Here is a 21,013-nt window from a genome sequence, read left to right as displayed (position 1 = left end):
CCTTGAGCATCTGGAAATACAGAACTTGAGAATGATTGCCTTAACATAACCATGGCAAACTTTGACCCTCCAGGTGTTTTGGACTTCACCTCCCACAAATCCTAACAGCCTGCTGCTGTTTCAAGCTTGTGCATAGTGCTCTGTTTGGTGTTAGGAATGAGGTGAGTCTGACAGTTATACTGATGAAGTCAACAGGCTGCTTTCTGCATAGTACCAGTTGCTCAGTTATTGCTTAATACGGAATAGTTCACATTTATTGAAACTTTCAAGTCAGTTTCTGGGACGTGAACCTGTAGTCCTCCAGATCTTTTTAGAGGCCAACTCCAACCCATCGCAGCAGCATAACCAATGAGCAGACATACTGGAAGTTGTAGTAGAACAACCTCTGGAAGACTGCAAATTTCCCATCCCTCCTTTAAAATAGGCACTAGCATTGTGCATTCCGGGTAATCTTTGAACTGTTTTGTGTCCCAGTTTTTGGTGGGGGCCCCAATCTGCTTTTGGGGAGCCTCCTGAAATTAAGAGGATAGGTATCTGTTTTCACTTCGGGGTGCCAAAAGATCAGTTTTCTATTGGCCCATTATGGGGGGGGGGGCTTCCCAGACTCCCCTTCCCATCATTGGCATTTAAGCTGTTTCTACTCTAGAGGAGAGACGCTCAGTTGCAGGCAGGTGCATGCTTTAAGGAGGCTTCTTACTTGTTTCTGTACTCTAGAGGAGAGGTGCTCGGCTGCAGGCAGGTGCAAGTACTTTCTGGGCCTGCACACCACACACGCACTCTCCAAGGCAAGGAGGCAAGTTCTGTTTCTTACTCTACAGGAGGCATTTGGCTGCAGGCAGGCACACACATTTTCTGGGCCTGCACACCACACAAACACTTGAAGGCAAGGAGGCAAATTCTGTCTCATACTGTAGAGGAAGGCACATGTGCTTTCTGGGCCTGCACACCACACACATGCACTCTTTCCAAAGCAAGGAGGCTGCTCACGAAAAGCAGGCGAGGAGCCGGGATCGGCTCCTGCATGCTTTCGTGTCGAGTTGATTTTGGTACAGAGAGGGGGCTTTTTGTTATGTGCTCCCAAAGGTAACAAAAGTAACAAAAGAATGAATATAATGAATGAAAACAGATCTGTACACAACTCTATTGAATACACTCATTTTGTCCTTCCATTTATTTTGTAGTTCTCCCTTTAAAAGAGTGGATGGGAGATGACCTTTCACACAGCCTCACTTTTCCATTTCAGAATTGCCATCCCACTATTTCATGAATTAACTATACTCCCCCTCAAAATGCTTTTGTCTGAGCTTCAAACCAAGCAAAACGAAACAATAAAAAATCAAAGCAGAACATTCCCAGTGCTGCACACAAAATCTGCATTTTTAATTTTAACAGTTTGACACATGCATTTGTACATCACAATACAATTGACAATTTAAAAGCCAGCTTCAAAATATTACTAATATTACTTGACAAGACAATTAAAAATGAGGATGCTGATGATGTTGAAAGACCAATTTGCATTGATACTGAGAAAAAGCAACCCATAGCTATCCTTGACCAAGATTATGGGCCCCATTTAGGCCTTGGCTTCAGTAATACATTCTGTTCTGCTTCATCCATAGGGTTCAAAAGCCTAAATCTGATTTTAGTCTGAAAGAAGGAGCAGTAGTGTCACTAGGGGGCTGTGGGGTGCAATTGCACCAGGTGACACCAAAATGACTGTCTATACCAGTGTTTCTCAACCTGGAGGTCGCAAGGAGGGTTTCAGAGGGGTGGCCAAAGACTATCAGAAAACACATATTTGGCAGAGAAGGCTGAAGATCTCTTTGTCTGTCCTTCTCTTCCTTTTTGGTGTTGATGAACTACAACTCCCAAAATTCAAAAACAGCCCCCCAACCCCACCAATATTCAGTGTTGGCCATATATGTAGTGTGCCAAGTTTGGTGCAGATCCATTGTGGGCTGGGTTTAGAGTGCTCTTTGATTGTAGGTTAACTATAAATCCCAGCAATTACAACTCTCAAATGTCAAGGTCTGTTTCCCCCAGACTCCACCAGTGTTCACATGTGGGCATATTGAGTATTTGTGCCAAGTTTGGTCCAGCGCTATCATTGTTTGAGTCCACAGTGCTCTCTGGAGATAGGTGAACTACAACTCCAAAACTCAAGGTCAATGCCCACCAAGCCCTTCAAGTATTGTCTGTTGGTCATGGGAGTTCTGTATGCCAGGTTTGGTTCAATTCCATCATTGGTGGAGTTCAGAATGCTCCTTGATTGTAGGTGAACTATAAGAGACAGCAACTAAATGACAAAAAAATCCCTCCCCCAACCCCACCAGTATTCAAATTTGGGCATATCGGATATTTGTGCCAAATTTGGTCCAGTGAATGAAAATACATCCTGCATATCAGATATTTACATTACGATTCACAACAGTAGCAAAATCACAGTTATGAAGTAGCAATGAAAATAATGTTCTGGTTGGGGGTCACCACAACATGAAGAACTCTATTAAGGGGTCAAGGCATTAGAAAGGTTGAGAAACACTGGTCTATACATTTTTTTTGTGCAGCATTTCAGCAGAAATGTATCATTCTTCATACAAAATATCCCTGTAGTTAGTTATAACCACAAAAACATTTTTGTAAGCCCAGCTTACATGTGTTGCATCAATACCTACAAAGCTAAAACACTATGCTAATGCTCATGCACTCTGGCCTGAGTTGTCATAATTATCCAATTACAGTGTACTCCAAATTGTGTGATTTTTGTTTACTTGTGCTGTTGTTTTAGTTGCTGCTGTGTTTTTTTTAAAATAAGAGATGACACCAAACCTAGTAATACAACTGGCCAGGAGAAAGGAGTCTAAACAATTGCTCAATTTGTGTAGATGTTATGAAAACCTGAAATCTGAGACTTTAATAGGGAATAAAGCTTTGGGGGGGGGGGATTATATATCTCCTAATTCTTTGCTTTCCCTTGTCCAAATCAACTGAAACTGGGAGAAAATAAGATAATGTCACATTCAAATATTGGACTAAAGGAGAAATCTTATAGGGAGAGAGAAAGACGAGAGAAGGATAGTGTGACGAGTAGGAGGAAAGAGTAACAAAAAAGAGAAATAATAGTATGGAGAACTACCTGATTATCTTTGAAAGAATGTGGCCCTTGATAGAAAGGAGTATGCTCACGTTCGTTGTTAAAGATACATGTCTTTTAAAAAGGCGTAGCTACCTTACACAGTGGTTAGCCCTTCTATCCCGTTTGCTGTCTACTTAAAAAACCCAAACCAAACTATGAAATGCTAAGCCAATGAAATCCAAATGTCTACATCCATTAAAAGTCGGCTCCTTAGGGAAACAGACTGTGGTGTATTTACAAAAAGGAAGTGGAACTTGAACTCCTAAAATGGGAAGGGTTTGTAGCACCTTTGAGACTGAGAGTAAGAAGTTGGTAGCATAAGCTTTCATAGACTTAAGGCAACTAGTGAAGTAGACTTAAGTCTATGAAGGTTCATGCCACCAGCTTTCTCTCAAGCCCTTTCTACACTGCCATATAAAATCCAGATTATCTGATTTGAACTGGATTGTATGGCAGTGTAGACTCATATAATCCATTTCAAAGAGGGTAATGTGGACTGTCTGCTTTGATAATCTGGATTGTATGGTAGTGTACACGGGGCCTCGGTCTCAGAGGTGCTACAAGATCCCTTCGCGTACTGATCCAGACTAACACAGGTATGTCTTTGACTCCTAAAAACAAGGTTATCCTCTTTGTTGGTTTATCTTGCTGGAGAACGCTTTTCCAATTCCCAGCATAGCAGTCCAAATTTATTTATTTATTGTTTTGCCCCTGCAGAAGATCCATTTAGACTTGATTATACTAGACAGGTAAGTAAAATCCACAGTGTCTTGGTATTGTATACGGAGGGCAACAAAGATCTTCTCTGGGTGGGGCCTTGGTCAGCTTATTATACAACCTCCCTTCTCTTTGAATGGATTCTTGTCCTCCGGTATGCCTTTTAAGAAAGGGTCTTCGGGAGCCATGGATTCTATATAATCCTTGAGTTCTTTAGCTGTCTTTGAGACCTGTGACAGAAAAAAAAAGAAAGTGTTGAAAGTACCTGGCCCGTGAATTTTTGATGCCTGACCATGAACTAAGCCTAGTGGTTTAATAGGAGGCACAATGCACCTGGATAGTGAAGAAACCTGGCAGGAAGAGTACTGGTTCATTTGAAATACGATGCTCTGGGAGAGTTCTATACTTCATCACACTACTGAATGAATCCATGTGAAATCTGATTGGTGCCTCCTGCAGAATTCTGACGCTTTGTAGCTTAGAGAGGAGCCTTTAACATCATCACTAAACTACAATCCCCAGGATTCTATGGGAGACAGAAACCAGATTTAAAGTAAATTCATTCTCTAGTGTGATGAGGTCACCAAAAAGGGAAATGATTTGGTAATAGAGGAAATCATACCTAATTTCCCAGTAGAAGCCAACATAACTACACTGAGGCTATTATACATTGGGCACATCATGGGACACAGTGACTCACTGGAAAAGACATTACTCAGTCAAATGGGAGTCAATTTGCATCTGTTTTATCATCCTGTGGGAGGTTTCTCTTATGTCCCCACATGAGAAGCTGGAGTGGACATATGGGAGCTCACCCTGCTCCCCGGATTCAAACCACTGACCTTTTGATCAGCAGTCCTGCTGGCACATGGGTTTAATTTATTTATTTATTTAAAACATTTATATTCCACCCTTCTCACCCCAAAGGGGACTCGGAGCGGAGCACAGCATATATACGGCAAACATTCAATGCCGGGACAAGAATTCATTATATGCATACATAAACATAAAAAACATTTATTTCAATATTAAAATACACTGTTTAACCCATTGCACTACCAGAGGCTCCTACACTGCCATATAATCTGGATTGTCAAACCAGATAATCCACATTATCTGCTTTGAACTGGATTATCTGAGTATACAGTGCCATATAATCCAGTTCAAAGCAGGTTTTATATGGCAGTGTAGAAGGGGCCTCATTCAAGGAAGTCATATCCCTGAATTTGTAAGACCTGACAGGGTTGTTACTGACTCTGAGAGGCCTTTTGTCCATAGGATCACCATGGGTTGAGACTAACTTGATGGCAAATTGCAACACCAACAAACAGACCAGTGGAAAAGTCTTCTGACAAGTTATCTCCCTAGAATAAACGGGGTCAGTCTTGCCCAGGTCTTGTCCAGTTGCAGCTAAAAATATGTTTTTGATAACTCCAAAAGCCTGAAACACTGGCAACAACTGGATGGCTTTTGCCAGACAATGCTTTGATATTTTGTACCAGAGTGGAGTGAAGAAATGGTTACCATTAGTCTTTCGTTCTTCACTTCCTTTTTCAGTTGATCTATTTCCATCTTTAGGAGCTCCTTCTCGGTCATATCCTGGGCCATCTTGCCCTGCAATCCAAACCATAAACCCACATTAGTCACCTGAAAAAACATCATCTCTGTCTGTGGGATAGGTTACATTTGTGTAGTGTGAAAGGCAGAGACAAAAGCAGAAGGGAAGAAGAGGAAGAGGACAATTTGATTTAAAAGGAAGCAGGAGGAGAAGCAGAAGAAGCATTTGAAGGGGATAAGTTTGCATGAGAAGGAAACAAGAAGGAGCCAGAAGGAGGAGGAGAAGAGTAATCGCTGCAGTAGTAGGAAAGACGGCACAAAAACAACTAGTACAGATCTTATGATCTGGCCATAGAGTTGCATTGGAGGACATAGAGATTCCTATAAAGGTGTTCATTTGGGTAAAAAAAACCCAAACAAGCCCTGAAATTCTAACTTGGTGCAAAAAGTGGAAGGAGTGTGAAATAATTCAATGCAACAGTTGGAAATGGCAAAACAGAAGGCAGTCTATTTAAGTTGTTGAACAGTTGCTATAGAACACTTACATGTAATCAAAATTGTCTGACTCGTAATACAAAGTCTCGAGTCAGCTAAGTTTAACGTGTTGTGTTTTTTAAGGCCACATTCCTTGCTTCATTGTGCAATCTCAGCAATGACAATTTCATGTCTCTCTCACTCTCTAGGTAGCAGTATAACCCAAGTTTAATCAATCAATCATGTGGTTAAGCTGCTTATTCAAAGTCCTGTTACGGCCATATGCCATTGCTTTGATTAGTTTGATTAGCTATTCCCTAGTGGTTGCAAAAGCTCTCATTTGTTTCTTGATATGAAGTTGTGAAAAGCCCCATAAAGGTTTCTGTTTCTGATATCGCTATTTTGTTTGTTTCGTCTGCCTGCTTCTTGTGTCTTCCAACTCACGCAACAGCCTTCCTTATTCTGCCTGCTGCTCTTCAAATGTGTTGCACTAAAGCCTCACCATGGAAACTGTTGTTCAGCACATCTGCAGAGGTTTGGGAAGGCTGCCACACAAGTTTGTCTATTGTGCTTTTTGGATGAGAACTCTGAGATTCACTCACCCAGCTATAGCCAATGGTTATGCTGCTTGGGAGACTCTGGGAAGTATAGTCAAAGAAATAATTTTTCCAACTTTTCTGCTGATTGACATATCCTGGATATTGGCTTTTTTTTTTTTTTTTTTGGTGTCAGGAGCAACTTGAGAAATTGCAAGTCGCTTCTGGTGTGAGAGAATTGGCCATCTGCAAGGTTGTTGCCCAGGGGACACCCAGATGTTTTACCATCCTGTGGGAGGCTTCTCTCATGTCCCCGCATGAGAAGTTGGAGCTGACAGATGGGAGCTCACCCTGCTCCCCAGATTTGAACCGCTGACTTTTCGGTCAGCAGTCCTGCCAGCACGAAGGTTTAACCCATTGCACCACCGGGTAATAATTATTATAATTATAATTATAATTATAATGAATGTGATACAAAATCCAGCATATATATCTCGTTTGCTGTGAAATGCTGTGCTTTTGTGTCAGTAAAGTAATAATAATAATAATAATAATAATAATAATAATAACACTTTATTTATATTTCACCCTATCTCCCCAAGGGGACCCAGGGTGGATCACAGTACACATACACTGCAAAAATTCAATGCCGTTTTTGATAGACAGGACAGAGACAGACAGATTACAAAGGAGGTATGTTGTGTCAATGTCTAGCTTTTTTGGTGCTTCAGAGATTGCGCTCAAATCCAGTCACATGGGGTGCTGTTACTCCATCCTCTATGATGAAGAGCCATCAGGACTTCCTCCTTTCTTTTGGTTGCTGGGCTTTTTCTTATCTTTTTGTTTATGGTGTCATAAAATACCTCCCCTGCTTGTTTTTTTAGCAGTACCTAAAAGCAGTTTGAAAACAGCTCAAGCTGTTTTCAAACTGCTTACATAAACAGCAAGCTGGGCTGACAGTCGAGTGCTCATGCTGACCCAGGGCTTCAAACTGGCAACCTTTCAGTTGGTAGATCTTATAATTGCTGGCTATTTACCAGCTGTGTTAAAGCCTTGCCCAAAAGCCAGGGAGCTGGTAAAAGCTAGCTGAATAGTTATTTCTTCCACTTGTGGAGCTGTGGAAATGGTAACCCTACAGAGAAGTGAATAGCCTCACTTAAGTATTATCAGCACCATCACTAGACACAAGACATTTTGATGTCTGGAATATCTTCTCCTTATTTCATCTACTGAAGTCAATTGACCATGGCATAATGGGACAACATTACTAATGGTGTATATTTCCCCAATATTTCACAGATTAGAATCATATGTGGTGAAGCAACATTAGAGCATGGTCAAGATGACAAAAGTTATTAATGAGGAGGAACACACAAGGTAGCCATTTGCTTTTTCTTGGGCACTTCTTTCTCCTGCTAAGTTGAGTGTGAATTATTTTAATGTTTTGAACTCCGTTTGCAGGAATTAAAGTAAGCTGAAGACAAAGAGGAAAAGTGGGAGGACAAGAGAGAAACTGGGACATTTTAAAATAAGATGACGGGATTAATTGGCTCTGTCCCTGCCAAATCAGGACAGTTGGAGAGTATAGTGGTGGTAGGAACACATCCTCTACCTCTTAAGGCCAGCAGACTAGCTCAGGAGTTGAATGCCTGCTACCTGGAATGAATGCTAAACGAATATAGAAACAATCATAGAACAGATCTCCTTTTCCGGTCATTCAGCATTGGCTGCCTAAGGTGGTTGTCTCCCTGTGTCCTATGGTAGGGCCACCATGCATGCTTAATGAACGTGAGAATTTATTCTTTGAAGCATATCTGACCTGCTTCTGTTCAATGGCACACACACATTTTGCCAACCTTGTTACTATTTCCAGGCTGAAGTTAAGAAGTTAAGAAGTTGTCCTTTGCTACAGTTTTTCCACGCATGACATCCAATGTGCTTGATTATCACTAATGAATTAAGCCTCTCTAGCTCTCTGCAACCCGCACCCCCCATGAGGAAGGTAAGCTTTATCTGCATTTCAGGAACCAATGGCACACGGGAGTGAATTATTTCAATGGCTTCTCCAAGGTCATTGAACAAAAGCTGGTTGAAGTTTTTGGATTAAAGTTGAAGCAGGTTTTTAGTACATTTGACAGATGCTAAATGTACTAAATGATTAATTATGTCCAGGCATTTGGAGTTATGCACTGCAAAGTTATAACAACATGAAGTGCTTCTTGTCACTGAATTGCCAAGATCTGGGTTCATTCTTCTGCAACAGTTATTTTGTGATACTCATGTTATTGTTTTCTAGATACCCTTGGGATACATTTTTGCATCCCTCTACTACTTTTTGTATTCTTGTGCAACTTTTTTTGGTGCCATTCCTAAAGCTGGATGTAGGCTCAATTCATGGAGGCCAAGGCTCATCATTATCCAGTAAACAAAGTAGGTTTGGTCACGATGAGGAGCTTCTGAGCCAAGTTTTGTTCCCCAAATTACATCCCATGCTGGGTTTCCTAAGTCAACACTCTCACTGGCCTTGAAATGTCAAGACCAAACCTTGAGACCTAGGGATGACCTCTTGCCATGTCGTAGGTAGTCGATCCTGATGATGTTACAAAGATGCTGTTTCAAGAGGAATGTGATACCTTACATATCCATGACAGCTGCACAGATGCCATTTATAGTAACTAAAAACCCAAGTCTAACAAATGAGGAAATCTATATACATACAAACTCACACATTTCAAGGCAGTGTTCTTGCCCTGAGATTCCTGCCCCTTGGCCAGCTGATCAAAGAAAGGCATGCAGGCTAAGGGCCCTTCTACACTGCCATATAACCCAGAATATCAAGACAGAAAATCCCACAATATCTGCTTTGAACTGGAATATGTGTCAGTATGGATTCAGATATCCCAGTTCAAAGTAGATATTATGGGATTTTCTGCCTTGATATTCTGGGTTATATGTCTGTGTGGAAGGGCCCAGGGACTCAGGACCAGGCACTGAGATCCGGCAATCCTATCTCATGCATTACAACAAGGACCAATGCATTTTAACAGTCTTGTTGCACCATTTAGGCACCAGTGTCAGCTAATCTATTTGCTTCCTCCTTCTAAATACCAGTTGTTAAATGAGAAGTGGGGCTTGGAGTACTATTGAACTCATGTTCTGCTGGTGGTGGGCTTCTCAGAGGCAGTTGATCACAGTAGGAAACAGGATGCTGGACTAAAGAGACCGTTGGTCTGATCTACTTAGGGCTCTTCTTACAGCCTTATGATTCCCTGCAGTATGAACCCTTTCTTTTTTAAATAGGTCTTTTTGTCATTGGTGGCTTTGGTGAATTCTCTTTGATTGGCTTGACTGCTGTTATGGTGTTATCTTCTCATCGTCTGATGTTTTGCTGCTGCTTTTATGGATTATTTAAAAAAAGCATTTAATTGTATTCAACATTTCTTTATTCCATTTGTATCCCTCCCACATTATGTTAGAAAGAACATTTAAGAAAGGTCAACTAACATGATGTAGTGGTTTGGATGATGACTAGGATACTGGGAGACCAGGATATGAATCTCCACCTGGTCATGGAAACCCATTGGGTGCCCTTAAGCAAGTCACACTCCTTCAGCCTCAGAGGGAGATAAAGGTTGAACCAATCTTGCTAAGTAAAACCCATTTTAGTGTTTTCATGTCAGAAATGACTTGAAGCCACACAACAATAACAATATTAGAAAAGTTTTGAACCAATACAGGCAGTCCCCAAGTTACAAACAAGATAGGTTCTGCAGGTTTGTTCATAAGTTGAATTTGTATGTAAGTTTGAACAGGTACATCCAGAGCTAGACAGGTATATTATCTAGCCCTGGATAGCATACAGAAGGGTTAATACCCCTGTGGTGTTTGTTTTTCCATCTGTGCCCCTATTCAGACGATATCACCTCACTTTCTGTCGCTGTGGTAATTGGATTTTGACAAATTTGGCTTGTTCTGGAATCAAGGATTGGTGATAAAGCTTTAGTGGAGACACCTATTCCTCATTATAAGTCTTTCAGGAGAGAATTTCCCTTCCTAGGAGTAGATATATCTCACTTCCTTTTGTCTCACCCCTGTTCTTAACTATGAGTTCTTTGTTAGTCAGATATTTATATCCCGGGGACTGTCCATAATGAGCAAAGAAGTACGTACACCCATCCTTTGGGCCTCTAAGATTTATCATAGATTCAGTGGTGCATTAAAGGTTCAGAGAAAACTTTGGCAGGCATTTAATTAGATCTGGGCCCAAGGCGTTTTACCACCTGAGGCAAAGACAAGATGGGCCATACACACTTCTGTTCTATGGCCTTTACAATTGCCGTGTAGGGTTATGTTGAAAATCTGTGATGGGCCAAGGACCATCTTTTGATCTGGGAGACTGAATGGATAATTCAGTGGGGAATCTGAGACCCTGGAGCTGAATTGTGCCCCCAGAGGGAGCCTAGCAGGGTGGATCCAGTACATTCCAGATGTGACACCATCCTTTGATGATTTGCTGCTTTATATCTCATACCTATAAAGCCCTATACGCTTTGGGTCCAACCTATCTTCAAGACTGTGTCTCTTCCTACGAACTGGCGCAGGCTCCGATTGACAGGGGAAGCCCTTCTCTCGTTCCCACCACCGTTTCAAGCACGGCTGGTGGGGACAAAAGAGGGCCTTCTCTGTGGTGCCCCCCCGGCTCTGGAATACCCTCCCAAAAGAGATTAGATTAGCCCCCACCCTTCAATCCATCCATTCCAACCTGAAAACATGGATGTTCAGACAGGCCTTTGACCTTGACTAGGCTGAATGGGCCCATATGAAGCTGACACGTGGCACCTTGTGAATTGACGGCAGTTAGTTTTATCTACTGTTATTTAAAATGTGTATTATTTTGATTTTATGATACATGTGTTGACGGGGGATGTTGTTATAATTTTATGTGACTTGTTTTATACTTTTGTACCATTTTAAACTTTGTATGTTATATGTGCACCCTGGAGTGCCTTGTATGCTGCCTGGGTCTCTTTGGGGAGATAATGGTGGGATGTAAATAAAGATTATTATTATATTGGGAAAACGGCGGGAAACAAACAAATCAACTCTCAACATTTGTTCATTTTCCCTCCATTCTTCTAAGGCAAAAGTAAGAACTTTGCCTTTGAAATATGCTGAGATTTTTGGTTGCTTTTGTCTCTATCCAGCACCAAATGCAACCTCTCTAAATATGAATTCAGCTCTTCAAATGAAATAGCTTCCCCTCATTGGCTCAAGACTCGGGGCTGGGTTAAATATGATTCTCCAGCTGCAGTTGGATTGAGCTGTCATCATCTCTGGCAAACATAATCAACGCTGAGGAATGCTTGGAGTGCTGTCCAACAGCATTAAGTGTCTCATCATATTAAGGCTTTAATGTGGACAGTCCTGTTCTTTTTGAGCGATCATAATTCTGGGAAATGTAGTTTGGGAAGGCAAGGATCCCCTGTGGCAGAGAATACAAAAGGCCCCACTCTAAATTACATTTCCCAAAATTCTGTTCACTCAAGAAGAATGGGACTGTCTGAAATAAAGCCTTAATGTGATAAGGCAGTCGAGGGCCACATTTTGCCCACCCCATTTTAGATAGTTTGCCACACTTTCTGATAGGAAGATCCATAGGGACAGACAAAAAGCAAGGGTGGGGAAAGACAGCCAGTGCCCTTTCTGTTGTCTCCCAAAAGCATTTTTGAATCTCCGAGTGTCTTCCTATAATTTGGTTCACTCTGTCTTATACAAGGTCTCCCTCCAACCAGTCTAAAACATCCCGAGAATGTCCCTGGGACAATGTTTCTACAACATTTGAAAGTAACTGCTATTCTTCTAAAGCAGTGCTTCTCAACCTGTGGGTCCCCAGGTGTTTTGGCCTACAACTCCCCAAAATCCCAGCCAGTTTACCAGCTGTTAGGATTTCTGGGAGTTGAGGCCAAAACATCTGGGGACCCACAGGTTGAGAACCACAGTTCTAGAGGTAAACCTTTTGAAAACTTCATGGTGAAACATACAATGTCATCCATCATTACATCTTTGCAAGTGTTCCTAGGGCCCTTCCACACAGCCCTATATCCCAGAATATCAAGGCAAAAAATCCCACAATATCTGCTTTGAACTGGGATATCCGAGTCCACACTCTGATAATGTGGAGTTTTCTGCCTTGATATTCTGGGATATAGAGCTGTGTGGAAGCACCTCTAGAAACAGATGGCCTATGAAGCTCTATATAACTCAGGTCCAAGCTATTGGGCACAGGTTGCATATAGAATCAATGCAGTCTGACACCATTTTAACTGCCATGGCTTAATGTTATGGAATCATGGGAACTGTAGTTGTACAAAGTCTTTAGTGTTCTCTGTGAAAGCCTCACCAAAACATAACTCCCATGCTTCCATAGAAGTGAGTAGAGATGCAACCACACTCTTAGACTTCTCTTTATTTGGGTGCACAGATTCTTCCTTTACAAACTCTTCCGTAGTAACTGAATAGTATGAGTTAATGCATTGCTTACTATTAGTTAAGTCAGTCTCAGAATATCTAGACACTTTAGAATATTATGTTGTTCTTCAAGAATATTATTTTGTTTTCACAAATAGGGAGAATGAATCCCCTACATGTTTCCCCAGTGTCTTATTAAAAGGTTTCATTTCCCACCCTCCACCTTTTCCCTTGAACCATTTTGCTATTGGGACAAAATGCTTAATCCAAATCTGTATGACCCTGTTCAAGTAAGCTAGTACTTCTTGCGCTAATGCTGATGGAGTTTACAGATCAAATACATGCAAATGGAACTGCTTTGGCAGGATAAGGCTAAAAATACATGACACAGTAGAGAACAAGCCATGGAGGCCTACAAGATCCTTGCAAGTGTTCTTACAAGGAGAGAAAGTAGATGAGGCTGCAGCTTCTAAATTAGATTTTTGCCAGAGTAATGTGGGAAGATGGGGCCAAAGAATTAAATCTGGTGTTGATAGCGGTTCTTGGGCTGCAAGTTGCATATCCTTTTGTAAATAAATAAATAAATTCTAATACATATAATTTCAGAACCCGGTTTGGCGGGGGGGGGGGGGTAGTCCAGATTCAAGAAGTCACTACACATTACCCAAGGGATTGTTTGTAGTGAATTCTTGGATCTGGACTACTGTTCTTTTGAATTTTTTTAAAAAAAAAACAAAACAAAACGTGGTTTGCTGAAATGATCCTGAAAGCAATTTGTCTCCCTTCTGATCTACAGATTTCTCAGGGTGTATCTTTGCTGTATAATATTCGTGGAAGTTTTAGTTCGGTGAGGCACCAGCACTATTTTGTATAGAAGACCAACAAAGTTATAAAACGACTACGCTCATGAGCATTAATTAATTAAGCATGTAGCCGGGGGGGGGGGGGCTTGGGGGCTTCAGCCCCCCCCCCCCCCGAAATTCTCATGGTGGTCCACGAGAAGGCCTTACTGTTGCATTATTTAAACTGTTATGTTTATTCATATCATGATCTGATCACCATACTCAATATATCCCATATGCATGGGGGTATTGGGTTAACAATAGAAAAGGTTTGCAGGGGTAGACCCTCTTTCGCTCAGACTCAGCCCCCACGCGAATCAAACTCAGCCCCCCCCCCCCCAATCAAAATCCTGGCTACGGGCCTGGCCATGGCAGTTAAAGTGTGCCAAACTTCATTACTTTGACAGATGCATGCTCGGTGTTAAAGTGTTCTAATGCAAAAGTGCAATTTCTCTGGCACACAATAGCCCTGTAATTCTACGTAGAGAGAGAGAGAGAGAAAGAGATTGAGAAAGATAAGAAAATGGTATTTTTTGTTCAAGAATATCTGGAAATCCCATGATATGTTTGTCTTAGGGCAGTGGTTCCCAAACTGTGGTCCGTGGACCACCAGTTATCTGCAAGAACTAAAATATGGTCCGTGGCCTCACTGTTACTACTATGGATAATAACACAGTCCAACCAAAAACATTTTTTTCTTGGTGTCTTCATTTTTAGGCCTGTTCCTGGGGTTATTTTGGGGTGCTGATTCAGAAAATTGCATTGGATAGATCACATCAGCTCTAGATTATTAAATATGGCTTTCTGTGGGTGAGCAAATGGTGACTATGGATGGCACATGTTCTGTATCTGAATCTAGAGCTAACATGGTCTATCAATGCAATTTTCTGAATCAGCACCCAAATTACCAAACCTAATGTGAAGTTGACCAAAAGCAGATTTGTGACCCTTTTGGTTCTAATGTTGAAGAGTGGTCCCTGGGCCACGTGGCTCCTGGTTAAAAAAAAATTTGGGAACCACTTCCTTAGGGGCTACATTAATCAGAAACAACTTGAAAACACCCAGCAATAGCAAATGTCTCGGAGTGAAACAGAAATTCAGTTGAGGGAGGAATAAAATGTTACAGATAATGCCAGGAATTGCACAAACTGGAAAAAACAAAAATACTAGTTGCAGTGCCATAGCGGGGGAGGGGGAGGGGGAGGGGGGGGGTTGAAAAAAATATTTAGAGAATCATGAAGAGTAATTCCATAACACAAAATAATTTAAATAGAATGGTTCATTCTATATTTTATATAAAATCAATTAAATCAATTTAATGTTTGCTTCTCATAGACTTAGCATGGGGATTTGGTTAACCAGTTAAAATTCATGAGTAAACCAGGTTTTTTTAACCTGAAATTTGGGGGGGGGGGGGTTGAACCCCTAAACCCACCCCCTGGTTACAGCCTTGGCTAGTTGGATAATTTTTTTAAACCCTGAGATCTAAAATAACAGGTTTTCCAGTCTCCTTCAACCTTGCAAAACATTTGCCCCATCTAGAGTAACCTCACATCCTACAAAGAATTTCATGTGAACATTTTTATTCAAACAATTCTTAAAGTATATCAGATCTTAATCACACATTTTGTGATTAGATCTCACACTTAAAACCATCTCCTTTAGAACAATCTGGTCTATTCCTCCCACTTCTCTGAATGTGATGCTTCAGTTTCCTTCACAAAAATATTGGATAGACCATTAACCTTTAATACTGAAGTTTGGAATTAAGTGCCAGTTCTATGAAGCCATTTTTTCCCTACCAATACACCAGTAAGAGAGATCTGTACTTTCAGGGGATCCACAGTTTACAGAAGTACTAAAAGTCATTGGTAAAAAATTGCCTAATGGAAGAAAATCCAGTGGAGCGTTGAATATCTTTTGGGGAAGGAGAATGTACAAACCACTTCTGCACCTGATCTAATCCAGTGGTTCCCAACCTGTGGTCCGTGGACCACCAGTGTTCTGCAAGGACTAAAATATGGTCCACAACCTCACCGTTAATACACCGTTGCAACAAGAGCAACTGGTCTCGCAAAACCCTCTTATAGTGCTGAAGCTTATTAAATATGATTTTCTGTGGGAGAGCAGATGATGACTACTGGTTGGCATATGTTCTGTATCAGAAACTAGAGCTGATGAAGTCTATCCAGTGCAATTTTCTGAATCAGCACCCCAAATAACCAAACAGAATCTAAATTTGATCAAGAACTGATTCGTAACCCTTTTGGTACTAATGTTGGAGAGTGGTCCCAGTTCGAAGTGGTTCCTGATTAAAAAAAAGGTTGGGAACCACTGGTCTAATTAGACACACACTCACACTGATGATGCCACCATTTCAAGGAAGTCTCTTCACTTGGTTTCATTTTCAAGTGAGACCTTATGGATATACACAAACCCAACGAATTTTGTCTCTATCCCTATTTCTGACTAAGAGACTTGGAAATAAATGACCCTTTCTGCCATGGAAAGGTATGCTGGAAACCTACTTTATGTGATGCCTTGCCTCTCAACCAACCCCATTCTAGGAAAGAACATCAACCTACCTCCTTTGATGTGTTTCCCCCTCAAAAACTCCACGGTGTTTTAGAGATACATCTGCCTGAGTTGATGAAAATAAGTCCTCTGTTGTGTTCAGTTCTCTGGTCAAAGACAACTTTGGCATTAGATGGTGTCTTCCTTTGGAACTGATTGTCTCCTGTCCTTAATCTGATAATAGACTCAGCTGGTTAAAACTGGTCAGGTGTTGTGAATTAACCTCAAAGGCCAGGCTAAGCTGAGAGAGAGAGAGAGAGAGAAGAGAGACAACAGATGGCACATTTGGAAAAAAAATAGATCAATCGATCCATTAGAGTGGGAGACATATACACAATGCAGATGTGACTAAATGAGATGTTCCAGGCTCAAAATCTAGACCTCAGCCCTGAGTCCCCAAAACAGTTTCCTAGTTATTGAATGAAATGCTCCAGATTTGTTTAGGTCTGCTTGTCTTCTGCACTCAACTCATTGATTCTTGGGCTGACCTACTAGTCATCTATGGGTTCACTGAAAGGTTATTTTATACTCACCCCAATAAGCCCCTTTGTTCAATTGACAACTCCAGGGATATATGAAACAAAAATAAGGAACAGTGACCTGAGCCGAGAAAGATTGTATTTCCTTCAGCAAAAAATATTTACTGTCAATCTCTAGATCAGGCATCCTCAAACTGTTCAAGCCTGCAACTCCCAGAATTCCTGACAATTGAACAAGCTTGTTAGGGCTTCTGGGAGTTGGAGGCCCAAACAGCTGGAGGGTCACAGTTTGAAGATGCTTGCTCTACATGGTGTAGTGCAGGCATCTTCAAACTGTGGCTCTCCAGCTGTTTGGGCCAACTTCCAGAAGCTTTAGCCAGCTGGTTCAATTGTCATGATGTTTGAGAGTTGGAGGTCTAAACAACTGGAGGACCATAGTTTGAGGATACTTGGTGTAGTGTCTTCAACTTTGGGCTCTGACCCTTTCTACACAGGGGGATAAAATTCCACATTTTCTGCTTTGAACTGGGAGCCCTTCCACACAGCCCTATGTACCAGAATATCAACACAAGAAATCCCACATTATCCAAGTTTGGACTCAGATTACCCAGTTCAAAGCCGATATTGTGGGGTTTCCTGCCTTGATATTCTGGGTTATATGGCTGTGTGGAAGGGCCCTCTGACTCTGGAAACCAGGGCCCTTCCACACAGTCCTATATTCCAGAATATCAAGGCAGAAAATCCCACAATATCGGCTTTGAACTGGGTTATCTGAGTCTATACTGACATATATCCCACTTCAAAGCAGATAATGTGGGATTTTATTCAGCTGTGTGGAAGGGGTCCCAGTGGATGATCTTGGGTGAGTCACACTCTCTTAGTCCTCCAAAACTGTATTGTCAAAGGTTTTCATGGCTGGAATCACTGGGTTGTTGTAGGTTTTTCGGGCTATATGGCTATGTTCTAGAAGCATTCTCTCCTGACATTTCGCCTGCATCTGTGGCAAGCATCCTCAGAGGTTGTGAGGTTTACTTTCTTGATAGGTTTGCTTTAGGGTCACCATAATTCAAAAATGATTTGAAGGCACACAACAATAACAATCTCTATGCAACTAGGCCCAGGGGTAAGGTTCTATATTTGAAGGACAAGGGAATGACTCATGTGAACATTAACCTTGATCCTTCCCCCAACCCACACCTTCCTTTCTGGATATATTTACAAAAAGTTATGATCAGGTACATCAAGGTTAAATTCAAGTTGCATTTCTGTGTAGTCTTTCAGTAGGAATTAGTCTCCTAAAGGTACTTAGTGGCTTAACATGAGCAGAACTGGATGGATGTTAAGAGGGCAGTGTGCATTCCCCATGCACACTCGGTTCCTAATATCAGTGCTTGTGAACAACCTGTGGCCACCCCATGGGCATCTAATGGGTCACAAGGATATTGGACTGCAGAAGTATGTGCTGTGCTCCCATTGGCTCTTTTTATCATCTTGTACCTTTGGAAGCTGTCTCTGCCTTTTCAGCAAATTAACAGCTTTAGCGCCTCAGCTGTAATTCAAAGAAATCCTTGACAGGCATTCTTCTTATGCATTGTTGATTATATTTATGTCATTGTGTTTATACTTATGCAGGCCTGTAGTGAGGGGGTGGTTTTAGGGGTTCAAACCCCCCCCCGAAATGTTTCAGATTTTTTTAAAAAAACTGGTTTACTCATGAATTTTAACTGGTTAACCAAATCCCCATGCTAAGTCTATGAGATGCAAAAAATTAAGAGTCCCTCCAGAGCTGTAAGCACTATCTCAAGCAAATATTGACAATTTATTCACACTGTCATTACTTGCAGCAATAGCGATGTAGTGAAGCAACCAAGTGGTGTGTGTGTGTGTTGAATGCTCTCATTAAGGAGGCCAGACTTGGTGGAGGTGGTTGACAGGGGTGGAGCTGCAGGCTATTGAAGGTTGCTCTGCCCCCTGCTGTGCGCTTTGCTTTAGCGTGAGCTAGGAGGCAGGTTTCAACCCCCCCCCCAAATTTTCAACCCTCCCCGAAATTCCCCCCCCCCCCCCGAAATTTTCAAACCCCCCCCCCCCGAAATTGTCAACCCTCCCCGAAATTTTTTTCTGGCTACGGCCCTGTACTTATGTATGGTTGTCTGCATGTGGCACTTGGAGTGCTTCTGTGAGCCGTCCCGGGTTCCTTTGGGGAGATGGTGGCAGGGTGCAATTATTATTATTATTATTATTATTATTATTATTATTATTATTTGAAACACAACAAGATGAGTCCACAGCAGACACTCTGCTGGCTGTTGTATTGGATCACACATCGGACACTTCCCAAGTGTCTAGGACTGTGTGATGTATTGGTGAATGATGCGTGCAGATCCCAGTAAGGTGGACTTCTGTAGCTGGCAGGTGGTAATTTTGTCAGTGCCGATTGTGTTTAAGAGCAGGCCAAGGTCTTTAGGCACTGCACCCGGTGTGCCGATCACCACTGGGACCACCTTGACTGGCTTGTGCCAGAGTCTTTGCATTGTTTATTATTATTATTATTATTATTATTATTATTTTAATGGCAAATAGGAAATGCACTGTCAAATATGTGCATCATAAAGTAATTTATTTCACAAGGGCCTTAGTTTAGAAACTTTGTTAGATCCTGGGCAGGAGAGCTGGTTTTGCCAACTTCTGGGTTATGCTGACAACTATTGCTACTTCAATTATATGGATTTTACAGAACATGAGGAAATTAATTCAACATTGCTTGGTTGGTTCGGGTGATTTTGCATTTACCTTCCTCAAAAGAGGGTTAAATAAAGGCACCAAATTCTCTCTGAACTTGGAAACTAAACAGGTTTTAGCAAAAATGGATGGGAGGCTGCCAATTAATACCAGGAACTGTAGCAATATTTCAGAGGAAGTAATTGGCAAGACCTGAGTTTTAGTCCCCAGGTCAGTTTCCTTAATTTTCAGGGTTTAGGCCCTTGGTCAGTTCCCTTAAATTTTAAGGAAACTAAAAACCTGTAGTAGTTTCATAATTCCAATATCATGGGAACCACTGTTGGTGCAGAAGTGAGGAACCTTGGTAGGGCTGAATTTCTGCCTGGAACTAATGATAGGGATTCTTCCAACCAATACCTTGGAAAGGGCTAAATGTAAAGGTCAGTGCAAAATTGAGTTGGTGCTTCAAGATAGAAGTATAGCTGGCCTGACTTCTGCTTTCTCTGTATGTGCCAAGGAAGATGGAAGCAGACTTAGATAGTGGCACAAAACAGAGACAGAAACTACAATTTGCGTTGTTCGTCTCTTACTTTCCCTGAGTAGCTTCAAGGTTCTTTTGTTTTTTTCTCTCCTAATGGGACAGGAGACATATGGGTCCATGGGTTGGGCAGCTTGGGCATAATGGTTTGATGGATCAGATACAATGTAGTAGTATTGAGCTCATCCTTGGTTTTCTATGTTGACTAGCAATGTGTGCTCTGAACTAGTATCAAAGGAAAGATAAATTCCCAGAATCCCCAAGCAAGGATGCTATGAACTATAAACTAAAATATGCTGTCCCAAACGCTGAGGACCCTTCTACACTGCCAGATAATTCAGGTTATCAAAGGAGAAAATACACATTATCTGATTTAAACTGGATTATCTTTGGCCCCTTCCACACAGCTATACAAAAATCCACGTTATCTTCTTTGGACTGGGTTATATGGCAGTGGGGAAAACGGAATGTTGGCGGACAGGAAAAGTGATTTAAAGATGGGCTCAAAGCTAACCTTAAAAACCATAGACACTGAGAACTGGGAAGCCCTGGCCCTTGAGCGCTCCAGCTGGAGGTCAGCTGTGACCAGCAGTGCTGCAGAATTTGAAGAGGCACGAATGGAGGGTGAAAGAGAAAAACGTGCTAAGAGGAAGGCGCGTCAAGCCACCCCTGACCGAGACCGCTTTTCACCTGGAAACCAATGCCCTCACTGTAGGAGAAGATGCAGATCAAAAATAGGACTCCACAGTCACCTACGGACCCACCAGAATACTGATCCTGGAAGACTATCCTACTCGGGCAAGGTGGGATTGCGTAAGTAAGTAAGTAAGTAAGTATGTAAGTAAGTAAGTAATGGAAGTGGGGACTCAGATAACCCAGTTCAAAGCAGATATTGTGGATTATCTGCCTTGATATCTGGGTTATATGGCTGTATGGAAGAGCCCTTAGTCTACACTGCTATATAATCCAGT

The 21,013-nt window shown here is 41.7% G+C and overlaps 1 protein-coding gene across 1 annotated transcript; it reads right to left on the bottom strand.

Annotated features, from left to right (window-relative positions):
• Positions 1-1,349: 1,349 nt before the first annotated feature.
• Positions 1,350-16,485, bottom strand: GNGT2 (G protein subunit gamma transducin 2). Its single transcript, XM_060780852.2, has 3 exons — positions 16,319-16,485; positions 5,381-5,470; positions 1,350-4,086 (listed from the first exon to the last, which is right to left on the bottom strand). Exons 2-3 carry the CDS (start codon positions 5,462-5,464, stop codon positions 3,961-3,963), a joined length of 210 nt encoding a protein of 69 aa, XP_060636835.1. The 5' UTR covers positions 5,465-5,470; positions 16,319-16,485; the 3' UTR covers positions 1,350-3,960.
• Positions 16,486-21,013: the final 4,528 nt, after the last annotated feature.

The sequence above is a fragment of the Anolis sagrei genome, chromosome 6 (assembly GCF_037176765.1).
Source record: "Anolis sagrei isolate rAnoSag1 chromosome 6, rAnoSag1.mat, whole genome shotgun sequence".
Classification (NCBI taxonomy): domain Eukaryota; kingdom Metazoa; phylum Chordata; class Lepidosauria; order Squamata; family Dactyloidae; genus Anolis; species Anolis sagrei.
Note: the sequence above shows the minus strand (reverse complement) of the source record. Positions and strands in the feature narration are given on the sequence as shown.

Bases quoted from the DNA above. Each gene is read 5' to 3' on its own strand.
- GNGT2 (XM_060780852.2), bottom strand. From the start codon at position 5,464: ATGGCCCAGGATATGACCGAGAAGGAGCTCCTAAAGATGGAAATAGAT. The intron at 4,087-5,380 runs GTAACCATTTCT...TTTCTGTCACAG, and splicing joins TGAAGAACGAAAGACTAATG to GTCTCAAAGACAGCTAAAGA.